We start from the raw sequence: 14,167 nt of genomic DNA on the forward strand, positions 1-14,167 counted from the left end.
GGAGAAAAATGTGAGCTATAAAGGCAATAAAATGTAACTGAAATGTGATCTGAGCAGCCCAGGAGCCAAACCAGGTGGCATGTTGCACAGGAAACTCCAATGCTCTTAGACTTGAATACATAGAATTGTAGAGCTGGCAAAGCCCCCAAGGCATAGCTGTCAACGTCTGCCTTTTTTTAAGGAAAATTCCCTTATTCCAAATAGGATTCCTCGCAAGAAAAGGGAAACGTTGACAGCTATGCCCCAAGGATCATCTAGTCCAACGCAGGAACCAGAGCTATTCTTCAATGGAATGTCATTCTGAAATGGAACTGAAATGCACTCAGAGAAGCCCAGGAGCCAAAAGGCAAACTACAGTGGAAGGTATTGCAGCAAAGGGACTACACAAATACCCACTGCAGAATAAAGAGAAAGAGAAGAGTATTATATTTTTAAATGGTCATATATTTTCTTTTACTTTTTCTTAAACATTTCTAATACATTTGTTCAAAATACTGGCATTTCCAGCAGATTTTTTTAAAAATTCATTTTATTTTTTTAGTGAACAATAATACACGGTAGTGATTTCACAGTAGAGCAGACCTGCAGGATAATGCTGTTGGAGTCGGGAGAGGGTGGGGAGAGGGTTGGAGGGGTTGCAACCAAAGGCCATGTTTTGTATTTTGCTTCCCTCCGCCCCCCCAGAGTAGCAAGGTGCAGGGAGGGTTAGAGAATTTTTCTTATACCAAAATTCACTTGTTCCAAATTGGGCGTGGGAGGGAGAAGAGATTTTGGACGGAGCCCATTTCAACAAGGCCCTTTCTCTTTCCTCCATACAGGGCTGTGTTGGTGGCTGGTTCAATCAAGAGGCATAGAACAAATTCTATAAAAGCAGAGAGAGAGAAACACACACCGCCTCCTCCCCCCACCCCCACCCCGCTCCCCAGAAAAAGAAAACAAATCCCCCAAATAATCTAGGAATATGCAAGGGATAAAGTTACATCTGTACAAAAATAGATATTTAGCTTTATTGACGCTTTAGATATTCCGCTCACCTTCTCTCACTCTTTTTCAACATTTTCATGTTTTTGTTTTTTTCCCTGTAATCCTTTCTAAACTTTTCTTTCTTTAAAAAAAAGTTATGCACTCCTTAGCGAAGGCATCATTGTCCCTGACTGATGGGAACTTATTGAGCTATTGTTCAACACACCTGCTGCTGCTGCTGCTGCTGCTGACCTCCCCTAGTGACCTCCCCCCTCTTTAAAAGAAAAAAGCATCTTAAAATAGATGCAATGTTTTTCTTCCCTTTTCAAAGATCCAGTATTAGTGACCACCAAGTTGTGTGGCAGCAGGAATGGGGCAGGGAAGGATGGGAGGGAGGTTCCCACGTAAAATCCCACTTGCTCCCACAAAGCAAATTTTCTTTAAAAACTTGAAGAAAATACAAGAAAGTTTCATTAAAAAAAAGAGAGAGAGATCTGAGGACACATTGGTAACACTAAGAAGTGGGTATAACATATGTATATTTGAATGGGGGGGGGATATTTATACAGTGTATATATCTACACAACACACGTGCATAAACACACACATGTATCAACTTAAAAAAAAAAGGATTCATGCAATCTTGTTCTAGACGTGGGGACGTCACCAGCCTGTCCACCTGTCCTGGGGAAATGGGGTGTCCTCAGGTGCCCTGACCAAACACAGCCAGAGGGAAATATTAGACCCTCTGTTTGTGGCAATACCAGAATAAGTTCAGGGCGACTTTGGGCTCCCCCCGGAACTGCAAAGTGAAGGATCCCAGCAGACGGAATGAGGAAAGGGGCTTTATTAAGCAGGAGTATATCCCATAACAGGGATCCCAACACAGAATTTCCAAAGAGCAGGCTTCCTCAACCTCGGCCCTACAGATGTTTTGAGACTACAATTTCCAGCATCCCTGACCACTGGTCCTGCTAGCTAGGGATTGTGGGAGTTGTAGGCCAAAAACATCTGGCAGGCCAAGGCTGAGGAAGCCTGCCCAAGAGTCAACTGCTTCAACCCCCTATTATGCAGAAACCCCATCTTAAATAACCCCAGACAGGTGGCCATCCAACCTCTTGTTTAAAAATCTCCAATGAAGGGGAGATCCACTACCTTTCACAGCATGGAGTTTTGTGTCAGAAGAAACGTGTAGAAGACTTTGCTTTTTTTCACATGCTCTGGATCAGCAGTTCCAAACGTGGGTGGTATTGCCCCCACCCTCGTTTGCTGTGAGATTCCCTAGGATGCTAAGAGCCAAGGGCATGAAACCCCTTCTTCACTTCGCATTTAAAACTTTCTGCTCTTATAGCTTTCAAAGCTATTTCCTTTGGTCGTGTTTTGTTTGTATTTATGATTCTGAGTTGTCACAGTTATTGGCAATAGCTATTTCTTTACTTATAAATCAGTTACCTGTAGCAGGTGAAGGTTTGCGCATGTTTGGTAAGTCGTTATATATAAATATTTTATGGTATAAATCTCCTTCACCCTTAAAGTTTTCATTAGTAAGAATGTGTAGAAAATATTTCTCATGCAATATTCTTTGCTGTGTATGTGTGTAATTGAGATGCCAAATTAGATCAGAGCATATATTCACTTTTGCATATATATTTAATAAATCTGCAACTAATTGCTGTTGTTTTGAATTTTAGTCTCTTATTACCTTACTTAGTGAGTTGTGCAAACCGCTATTCTGAATAATGCTTTACTCACTGGGGATGAGTTAATGGAACCCAGGGGGCAGACCCCCCCCCCAAGTTTAGGAACCACTGCTCTAGGAGGGCAGGGATGTATGCAATCACAGGTCAACTCAGGGCTGACCCACTGAAAATAATGGGCCTATGCTGGGTAGAACTTAGTTAGAGAAGACAACCCCTGGCCGTCTTCTGCAAGTCCGATACTCCAGAAGTCTATGGGACACAGTGATGCTTAATGAAACCGTTCCCTCTGTTGCTTGGAACCATCTACTTCACACCAGTAGCCCATCACTTCAAGGAAGGCACGGTCTACTTTAAAGATGGATGCTTCTGGATAAGTGAACCTCACCCCTCCCCATTCAGCTGGGAGTGAAAAGTACAGTGTTGACCTGGGCATCAGTGGATGCCATCTGATTAATGTCTCCAAAGGCTCTTTATTATGATCTTCCATTATAACATTTTCCTTTAGAAACCAAGCATTACCTCACTGGCAATGATTTCTGACTCCTTACAGATGACTTTGACATGTGGCAAAATCCCCAGCTAAATACGAAATGACACAGGTGAGAAAGGTGGGTCACCTGTAGGGTCCCGTTATTATGCTAGGAGAACCTCATAAAAGCCCCAAACAGTGAAGGCAAATGCAAACAAAGGAGTCATCAGGGATGTCTGCACATAATGTTCTACAAGTGCACAATCTCCGGGCTGTTTCCAAAGTTGCGCTGAGTAACCTGTCCCATTGGTGCAAGAATTTTCACCCGTGTAATGGGGCTTTTCCCACTCTCCTCCCCCCTTTGTGCCACTAAATCTGTTTTAGGGGGGCCCCCTACCTCCTGAAGCGCATCTGGGGAGAGTGGGGGTGAAATCTTGTTACCTGAGCAGAAACCCTGGTGCTGATAGATCTCACTGGCTGGATACGGCTCTGCATAGAGCAATATACTGGTAACATTATTCACATGCAGAGTTCAGTGAGTGTACAGTATGTTTATGCAGCAGTTGAGCTGAACAGACCAACAAACTACGCACTCTTTCACACAGGGACACTCATACAGCTTGTATGCTGAATGCAGGTAATGTGTGAACAAGCACACTAAAGTCCATTGATTCAAGGCTGCAGGGGTCAACCTCTGCAGGACTTTGGGCATGACCTCTGCCATGATTGAAAATGCAGGGGGTGGCCGCAAACTGTAAGATGCAAGTGGCCTTCTGGTGCAGATTGCTTGAAGAATCAGAAACTGCCCTATGGCTCCCAGTGCTTTTAAAACTGGAAGGGTATGCACGAAGCCACATCATTCTGGCACAATATTCATCATTGGTACTCACAAACAGAGCTGGATCAAGAAAGGCAGACCCTAATACACTCCAGTGAATAGCAAAGACCAAACCGGATGCAGTGGGAAGATTCTCACAAATACCCTGAGCCAAAATAAAACTCTCAAATGTATGCTGGAGGCTTAGAACTCCAAATAAAGTGTCCCTCTTTTTCTTATTTTGCTCTCAAAGAGTTTGGACATTGGATTCTTCAGACCCTGAAATTCAGCTGCCGCAAAGCAAATCAGAGGGCAGGTGATAAAGGATGTTGCTCTGGCTCAAGGACTGAGCTCTCAAGACAGAGCAGGAAAGGAAGGCAGTCAGCTACCAAGACCTCAAGGGAACTGAATGATGTTGTGTTCCAAGGAACACATTTCTTTTCTATTTGATACCCTCTGGAATGAGTGTTTTGTTGGCAAAGGGTTTCCAGAGGGGAAATTGGTTGAGGTGGCATTTCCAAGGATCCTCTCCCCTCCCATCTTGCCTGCTGCAATCAGCCACATTTTTCGGCGGGGGGGGGGGGGAGTGGTGGTTTTGCAAATATGTCTCCTGAAATCCTAGGGCAGACTCTTGGGAGCATGGAAGGATGGATGGGAAAATGGGTGCCAAGGGCGTAAAGGAAAGCAGGGAAAGAGAACGAGAAAGGATTTGGTGAAGAAGAGGAAAAGAATAATCAGGATGCAGTGATATCAGAAGGCATCTATTTAAGGGCCAGCTTAAACTGGCAGCAGGGCCTGCTGAGTGTTGCAGAATATTTATAGAACATGCAAGGCGTATATATATGCAAATAAGCATCTCAGGGAATCTCCTGGGTCTGAGCCATCTACACACATCTACACTCTTGGCCTGGACCAAACTTGCTAGTAATTGCCACTTCCCCCTACAAAATTGCTGGAAATCTAGTCCAGCATCCCGTTCCCTGAGACACAATTCCAAGCAGGTGTTTGAAACCCTAAGGACTTGGTGTTGTTATTAAAACTGCCCACCTAGGGTTCAGTGTCTGCCTGACTGCCTGCCAGGGATTGCTTGATGCACTTGAACACTGCTGGGTTATCAAGGCCAGTTTTAAAAAGCGGCAACAGAGAGTGCTGATATTAACAGAGGTGTGTGTTGTTTTTTTAAAGGAATTGGGTGGGGGAATCCCACTGAAAACAGACAAGGGGAAAGTGCTTAGAGGACTTGCAGCATTGACTGCCACAGCTTTAAAGCAGCCTTTGTGCATTTCGGCTGGTTTTGCAGTTTGAGCGGCTCACTCAGTTACCAAGAGAAAGTCATCTTTGGACGAAAAGCAAAGAAAATGGCCACACACACACACACACACGCCATGCGCAGAACAAGAGTGACCTGTGCTGTACAGCCCAAATCCATAACCCTTCCCACACAATTTACAGATGGCTTCAGAACAAGGTCGGGCAAAAGGTAGCTCAGGATCCGCAGACAGGCAATTGGATTTGAAACTGTAAGGACTAGAAACTTGCTCTCTTAAAAAAAAATATCCACCAAATTTGCAGCAAACTGACAAGAGTTTTTGACACCTGGAGGTCTTAAGAACTGAAAGTATCACCCCTTCTGAATTAGGACACCGGAAAGGTGTGGTGATGAGAAGTGGGGTTTTATGTGAAAGTACTTGTGACCTTAGTTCTGGTGCTGCTTACAAACCGCTGGGCTGAGCACATGTACAAGGTGGGCACCCTGTTCCTTAATTATTAGAACATGTCTTCCCACCTGAGTCACTGGTGCAAAGCCCACCCAGCCCAGTGCTAGAAAACCTGGACCCCATTTCCCTTTTGAGATGCTAAGAGAGCAATTTTTTGCTTTTTTTCGTTGCAGCTTGGAGGCAGGTAAAACAACAAATAATAGGATTCGTGGGGTTGGAAGGGACCCCAACCCCTGCAAAGGCTTCCATTCTCCAAAATGTCCGTCTGCAACGAAGCAAATTAAATTCACACACACGGCAACAAGTGTGTGTGTGTTTGTGTGTTGGGGGAGCTGACAACCAAAACCACACACGTGAGGCAGATAAGTTTGTGCGAGGCAGGGGGTGGGCTCAGATTTACAGCTTGCTATGAAATCCACCTAGGCCTGTGGAAACAGTGGTGGTGGTGGAGGAGGAAAGTGAACAGCCATTTTCCCCTCTGCACCTGTGAGAGGGACAGCAAACGGCCATTGTCAGATCCCCGAGATGCACAGAGAGAGCGTGAGAAACGGCTGAAGGGCTGAGTCAACGGTGTCACAGAAGGAAGATGGTAGGCTGCCTCTCGCACATGCCAGGGAGAAACGGGGGCACACGTTGGCAGTAGAAGGGGAGGCATGGTGGTGGTGGCATCGGCGAGCCCGCCGGGCAGGAGAAGAAATGGGACCAACCCCGTCTGCCTTCTTAAGTCATTTGGTGGGGAGCCTCCAGCATCTCCATCAGGAAGGTGTCGATGGGAGTGTCCCCTATTAGCTTGAAGAAGAAGAGGTGCTCCAGGCATTTGAGGCCAATGGACCGGAGGGCAGGGAGGCGGAGCAAAAGCTTGGCGAACCTAGAAACGTAATAGAAAGACAGATGGCAATTAAGGGCATGGGAAGAGGCAATCACAGCAACACAGCCATGTGAATGTTGACACTGCCTGGCAGTGGCTCTCAAGGGCTTCTGGCCCAGGGTCTTTCCAGCTGGGATTTTCTGCATGCGAAGCAGATTCTCTACCCCTGAGCTACAGCCCCTTCCCCTGAAAATAAAGTAAAATTCTAGTTCTCATGGTTTCAGATCCTCCAAGTGCCCCTGTTTTCCAGGGACAGACCCCATTTACAGAAGACATCCTGGTTTGATTCCAGAATGTCCCCTTTTTCCTTAGCGCACTCCTAATGTTGGAGGGCATGGAGTTATGTGGCCTGCATGTCAAGGAGGTAAGTAACTATGCAACCTTTAGAAGACACCTGGAAGTTTATTTTAATGCTTAATGTTTTATTATGTTTTTATATGTGTTGGTAGCCACCCAAAGTGGCTGGGGCAATCCAGTCAGATGGGTGGGGTATAAAAAAATAATATTATTATTTTTATGGAATAGGACTTCCCTATTTTCATCGGAGAAATGTTGGAGCGGATGTCATTCTGACTTAAGGGATTGAACCCGTGACCACCAGCTCCACATAACAAATATTTATGGGAGGGCCCCCCCACTTCTTTTCCATTGGTAGCCCCCGCTTGCAAAATCTGGGGCTTCCAATGTGTGCCAGAACCAAAGTCACTAATGGGGAGGTGGTGAGGAAAACAGTGGAGGGGAGGCCTGAATTTGTGCCTGCATTCCCCCTCCCCGCCCACCTCCCCTCTAAATGCTGAGTTGGCAAAGTACACCTCCGAGATGGAAGCCAGGAAAATACAAATCAAACCCTGCCACTCTCTTCCTCCCCCAGAGGAAAACCTAGAAAGTTTCGCTTTTAAACTAAACCAGATGATGGATGTTCAAGGAGCATTTTAACCATGAAAGAGCTGACTCGGAGGACAGCAGGGATAAAGGAAGCCCAAGGATGGGAGGAAGATTTCAGTTTGGAAGAGGAAAGCTTCCTAGGACCACATGTCTACTGCTGTGCCAGAGGAATGTGTCTTGTGCTGACCCATCTAGCTCAATATTGTCCACACTGACTGGCAGCAGTGGATCTCCAGGGTTTCAAGCAGGGAGTCTTTCGCAGCCCTACTTGGAAATACTGCCAATGACTGAACCTGAAACTATCCAAATGCAAAGCATTTTCCCATTGAGCTATCACCCTTCCCCTGAACATAAACTAAGGTACTAGCCCTAATGATTGTGAAGAACAGGCTGAATTAAATAGGAACCTAGAGATCTGCCTTATACGGAATCATATCACCAGTCCATCTATTGTCCACACTGAGTGGTATTTGCTCTTCAGGATTTCAGACAGGCACAGATTCAAAGACTCACCTCCCGGGCTGGTCAGGATATTTCTGTTTACAGTAGGCCTCAAGTGACGCATACACTTTCTCGCGCAGGGCCTCGACTTCAGCAGGATTGGAAAGCCCTTTTGAGTCTGCAGTGGGACAGATGAAAGGCCTTGAAATCTGGGCAAAGGCAGAGGGCTAGAAGCACACACATTTTAAAGCTGAGGAAAGGCATATCTTGAGGACTGGAGGCATGCACATCTTAAGGAGTGAGGGGATATTTTAAAGCTGGGGAAAGGCTTTCCTGAGGACTAGAGGCACACATGTTTTAAGGGAGACACTTTCTTTTTGTAATCAGCAGGTGAATTCAGCTCTAAAGACCAATTCGGTTCTTAACAGGCTTTGTAAAGTAGATATACCATCCATTTCAGGGATAGAGTCGTAATCTGAAACTCGAGGTTGTGTAGGGGGAGTGGGAGGAGGAAAGCAGAAACAGGCTTGAGAGGATTAAGTTATTCCTAAAGCATATTTCCTGCAGCACCACTCCACTCAGTGGATTTCATAACTTTGCAAATCCAATTACTATGAATACATACAGGTTTGGGAGTCTGATTAACCCAGTGAGTGTTCTGGTCTTGAAAGGAAGTGCCCCACAGGAATCAAAGAATCATGGAGTCAGGAGGGACCCCTAAGGATCATCTAATCCAACCAACCCCCTGCAGGAATACTGCTCACAGCCACCCCTGGGTGGGCTTGAACCACCAACCTTCTGGTTAACAGCCCATCATACGGACCTATTGTGCCACAGGAGGCTTAAGAGGGCCGGAGGAGCAACATGTTAGTGACATTCCAAAGATGGTTGTAACACCAACATTTTTCCCTCGGCAAGACAACATTTCTTGACTTGGCCTGCTCAACACTGGTGGAAGTGCAACAGCAGGGATCATTCAGTTTGCAACTGAAGCCTTAATTTTGCTCATGTTAAAATCAGCTATGTTGTGAACCACCCTGTGGTCTTTAGATGACAGGCAGTATTCAAATTATAAAAATTATAAGCATAATTATCATAGCTAATGGGGATGCAAGGCGGTGTTGCTTAGCAACCAGGCTGGGCACAGTGTACCCTGATTGGCTGCGTAGTTCTGAGGGAGTTTTTCCTCTGTATGCTTGGTTGAATGTCTCCTTGTCAGGTACAAGGACTGAACTAAGAAAGACAAAACCTCTCTGTTCCTTTCTCCTGAAATGATACAGTACTTTTTGTTAGTTTTCCGCAGAGCTGTTTTTCCAGAAAAAGAGGTGACGGAACTCACCATGAACGCCTCCTTTGTTCTCTTATAATGGCAATGGTGCCCACCTGAGAGGTGCTGGAAAGAAACCCTGGTTTCCCCCTCAATAAAGTGTTACCAATATATCTTGTCTCTCCTTTATTCAAGTGCCTTTGCTGAGGAGTGAGCAAGTAGTGTGTCCAGACTGCAGTCAAGAGAGGAACCATACCAGCATTCTTAAACTCAGATTTGGTTCCCCTCCAGAGCAGCCTCCCTGTCCCTGGAGCCCTGAGGGGAGACTTCTGATACCAGAACTCTCATGGCTGGTCCACAGATTCCTTGGGAGCTCAGGAGAGCCCAGAGGAGAGATCTGCACAGCTGGAAACCCACATGATTGCAAAGGAGCCACAGTCTGCAGCAGAAGGTACCGGCCCTTTCGCTGGTCAGGGAAGCAATCAGCAGGTGGATTCCCCTCGCCAATCAAAAACCACCTCGCCCTGCTGTAAAACTCAGCTGCTTGCTCTGGAACCTTGCTATGGCAACCTGGATATTCGGCCCAGCATCAGGAACACAATCCGTAGCCCTGAACTCACCCTTTCATCTCCTTCCGAGGTGATGACCATGACCGTGGCCTCTGCCTGCGGAACCAGGAATGGCTAGCTACTCCTTTTTAATTTTTTTGTAATGTTATTACATTTATATCCCATCTTTCCTCTAAGAAGCCCAAGGTGGCATACATAGTTCTCCTCCTCCCCATGTTATCCACACAACAACCCTATGATTTAGGGTAGGCTGAGAGTGCATGACTGGCCCAAGGTCACCCAGGAAGCTTCATGGCTGAGTGGGGATTCAAACCCTGGTCTCCCAGGATCTAGTCCAATACTCTAACCACTGCACTGTGCTGACTCTCCTTGCTTGGGCCATCACCCCTCCTTGGGGGTCAGCATCCCCAATGGTTTGTGGCACCTGGTCCCAGGGTATTCCTTCTTGCTCTCTCCTAGGAGTTAGACTGTTCACTTAGATCTGGCTTCAGAGGCCCTGCTCTGGGTTCCCCCACCCCTCAACCCTGAGATAAGTCGGGCGGCCTGTGGCCCATGAAAACAAAGCCTCCCTCTAACTCAGAGTGGAAACCTCAATTGAAAAGGGGTCCCCTATCCTGCAAGGACAACCGAACCTACCAGGGTTGAAGAGGACAATGGCTCGGAGACACCCCAGTTCTGTTTTATCCATCTGCATATCTCTCATTTTTGATACGAGTTCTGTCAATACTCTGCAAATAATAAATAATAATAATAATACAGTCACTTTAAAGACTTCTGAGCATGTGTTCATCTATTTGCTTTCAGCAACCCCCTTGAAATTTTGGCATTTTAAGCCAAGTCTAGCTCAGACTTCCTTTGACTAGTCTCTTCAGATTCTCCCTTTCAGCGGTCAATGGCATGACTTGAAACGCTTGTATTTTCAAGCCTGCTGTTTATTCAGATCAACCTGCTCAAACAGTTAGGTCATCAAGCAGGAGACCCTCTTATGGGTGCCACACACCCCAAATTCAGTGAGCGCTCAGGGCAGAGCTTTCAGTGTGGAGTCACTTTGGAAAATGTTCCCCTTGGAAATTAGGATGGGGCCAACAGTATGTTCTTTCAGGTGCCTCCTTTATTTTCCCCAGTCAGCCAGGCATCTTCAGGGTTACATTGTTGGCTATTGTTCATGCTAGTTTTAAAGACGGACTCAAGGTTTCCTTTCTTTGTATAATATTTTCAAATGGTGGTGGTTTATAAATCCTTCAAATTCTGTCCTTTTGCAAACCGCTTAGAGGCTTCCTGTTGAGGAAGTGGCATACAATTTCTCTTAAAATAATATTCGTCTTAAACACAGCACAGCATCCAACAACCTTGTTCAGTTAAGATTGGCACTTGCACAACAGAACTTTCCCTCCCACTCCTCTCCCTGCATACACCCCCCCCCACCCAATTCCCTCTCCTCTCCCTGCATGCATCCCCCCTTCACCCAATTCTACTCTGGAAGGTTGGGAGAACCCCAGAACAGACTTAGAATTTCCATTGCACTAGCAGAAATCCTTGCTCTAACAGAACACAGGACTTAACACTAATCTGGATACAAGCCAGAAACCCTAGCTTGGTTTTGGTTTGAAGAGCAATTGGTTCAATTTGGGGGTGGGCAGAGAAAAGAAGAAGAGTGAAGTAATCAAAACTGAAGCTGCAATCCCTTATTCACCTTCCCCACCCTCCATGGCCCGGAATCCTCACCCTTCCTGATCTCCAAACAGTTTTCTCTCACCTGTCAAAGATGGCACCAACGCCTGCACTGTGAGCACTGTTCCGATGGACGTGGAGACCTGTGGCAAGGAGGATCCCATCTTTCACAGCTATGGACCGGTGTGAGAAGGAGGCAATGAGCAACTCATTCCAACCTGCAGTGAAATAAATGGAGAGGAGGCTGTGAAGTCTACTAGAACAGATCACGAGATAAAACTTTGTCCAAAAACCTTTCGGCCCCTTTTTAGAGAAACAATCTGAGTAAAGTGGTGATGCTTAGAATAACAGAATTGCAGAGTTGGAAGGGATCCCGAAGGGTCCAACCTGCTGTAGTGCAGGAATCCCAAATAAAGAATCCCTAACAGGTGGCCACCCAGCCTCTGCTTAAAAACCTCCAAAGAAGGAGAGTCCACCAGACAACTTAAAAACTATGAGGCTGTATCCAAGTGTTAGTCCTAATCAGAGCAGACCGCTGAAATCCATGAACCCAAGGTAGCCTTGTCCATTAATTTCAGTGGAACTGCTCTGACATTAAATGCAACCCATTACGACAGGTGTGTGGAATTTTTGCTCAACTACAAATCCCATTAGGCCTAGCAAGCGTGACCAGGGATGATGATGGGCACTGAGATATCTGGAGGGTAAAAGATGCCCAACACCTGCAATATGGCTCCAGGATGAGATGGTTTTACAGGAGAATTTAAAACTAAAAATTTTAGCAAAACTTCTCTTGATTCTTATGGATGAATTAATGCTATCCTACTGATTTCTTGAAAACAAATAGATGCTGACCAGGAAGAATAATCATCTCTCAAAACCTCACTAGTTATTGGCCCATTGTGCTTTTAAGGCCACATCAACACCATACATTTAAAGAACTTTGATACTACTTTAAATGGCTTCCCCCCAAAATTTCTGGAAGCTGCAGTTTCTTAAGAGTACTGAGAGTTATTAACAGACCCTATGCACCTGTTGGAAGTGGAACAGGCATGTAACGCCAAAATCACATACAGTCATACCTCATGTTACGGACGCTTCAGGTTACGTGTTTTCAGGTTGCGGACCGTGGGAAACCCAGAAGTACCGGAACAGGTTACTTCCGGGTTTCGCCAGTCGCGCATGCGCAGAAGCACTAAATCATGCTTCTCGCATGTGCAGAAGCGCCAAATTGCACCTGCGCAGATGTGGCGCTTCAGGATGCGAACGCTGTGGGTTGTGGACCTGCCTCCGTCATGGATTACATCCGCAACCTGAGGTTCCACTGTATAATCAAAACACATCGGGTGCCCCTTTTCTATTATTATTACTTTTTACTTTTTTGCCAGGTGAGTAAAGCTTAATGCACACAAGTTTAAGGAGCGTAAGTTGCAAATTACGTGTATCTTAGTGTTTCAAACGTATGGCATGAATGTGGCCTAGATCAGGGCTTTGCCATCCGTGCAGCTATCACAGGGGGTGCCCCCTGAAGCCATGAGCCATACTGAATTCCGTTCGTGCTAGAGGCACACGTGACACCAGCCACCTCTTTTAGCTAGGTTTTAACACTTCAATATTTCATGGGCAGGTGCTCTCCGCAGGCCACTCAATAATACATAAAGCCATTTGTTTGAAAGACTTTGAGGGGGTCAGCTGAGGCCTTTCCTGATAAAGACACTGGCAGGTTCCACTTGGGTGCAACGGACGAGCTCACGCCAGCTCGCCAAGTCAGCATTTTGCCTCCAGTGGTACACCACCCCCACTCCCACTCTGGTGATCAAGCAAGTCCATAATGAAATGCTTCCCTTCTCGACAAGCTGGGTGGCCACTAAAGGTTAGGGGGTCTCTGTGTTGCAAGGGATTCTGGACCAGAAAAAATCAGACTCATAGGGTTGGAAATGATCCCAAGGGTCATGTAGTCCATTTCCCTGCAATGCAAGAATTTCAACGAAAGCATTCAGGGCAGATGACCACCCAGACTCTGCTTAAAAACCACCAATGAAGGAGAGCCCACCATCTTCCGAGGGAGTCCGTTCCAGAGTCTAACAGCTCTTACTGTCAGAAAATTCTTCCTGATGTTTAGTCGGAATCTCCTTTCTTGCAATTTGAAGCCATTGGTTCGAGTTCTGCCCTTTGGAGCAGCTGAAAACAAGCTTGCTCCGTCTTCCATGTGACAGCCCTTTAGATATTTGAAGACGGCTATCATATCTCCTCTCATTCTCCTCTTCCCCATGCTAAATAGACCGAACTCCCTGAACTGTGTTTGTCCTGCTGCTCTGTGTATACAGTCATACCTCGGGTTACGTTTTTTCAGGTTACAGACCACTGAAACCCGGAAGTACCAGAACAGGTTACTTCCGGATTTTGGCGGTTGCGCATGCGCAGAAGCGCTAAATTGCACTTTGCGCATGTGCAGAAGTGCTGAATCACAACCTACGCATGCGCAGATGCACCGCTGCGGGTTGTGGACGCTGCGGGTTGCAAATGTGCATCCTGCACGGATCACGTTCGCAACCTGCGCGTCTATTGATATCTTTTAAAGCATTATGATACTGCTTCAAACAGTCATGGCTTCCCCCCGAAATAATTCTGGGAGATGCAGTTTGCTCAGGGTACAGAGAGTTGTTATGAATCCCGCTGTTCTTCGTCCTAGAGCTACAATTCCCAGAGCAGCTTAACAACCCATTCCTCTTTGCAGGGAACTCTGGAAACTGTAGTTCTGGGAAGAGAAGGGGGGCATCTTTTAACAACTCTCACCAA

The 14,167-nt window shown here is 46.2% G+C and overlaps 1 protein-coding gene across 9 annotated transcripts in view; it reads right to left on the bottom strand.

The window, feature by feature from the left end:
• Nucleotides 1–423: 423 nt before the first annotated feature.
• The window catches only part of RXRA (retinoid X receptor alpha), a 120,804-nt gene continuing 107,060 nt past the window's right edge, over nucleotides 424–14,167 (bottom strand). For 8 of the 9 annotated variants that reach the window (XM_083596438.1, XM_083596440.1, XM_083596436.1 and 5 more), the window contains 4 exons: nucleotides 11,454–11,586; nucleotides 10,334–10,425; nucleotides 7,934–8,039; nucleotides 424–6,535 (listed from right to left, as the gene is read on the bottom strand). In XM_083596438.1, the coding sequence (XP_083452564.1) occupies nucleotides 6,388–6,535; nucleotides 7,934–8,039; nucleotides 10,334–10,425; nucleotides 11,454–11,586 (479 nt within the window). In that variant the 3' untranslated portion in view covers nucleotides 424–6,387. The remainder of the gene's footprint in view (nucleotides 6,536–7,933; nucleotides 8,040–10,333; nucleotides 10,426–11,453; nucleotides 11,587–14,167) is intronic. The other variant, XR_014543845.1, reaches the window with a different exon arrangement.

Source organism: Podarcis filfolensis, assembly GCF_964270895.1.
Source record: "Podarcis filfolensis genome assembly, chromosome: Z".
Taxonomy (NCBI): Eukaryota; Metazoa; Chordata; class Lepidosauria; order Squamata; family Lacertidae; genus Podarcis; species Podarcis filfolensis.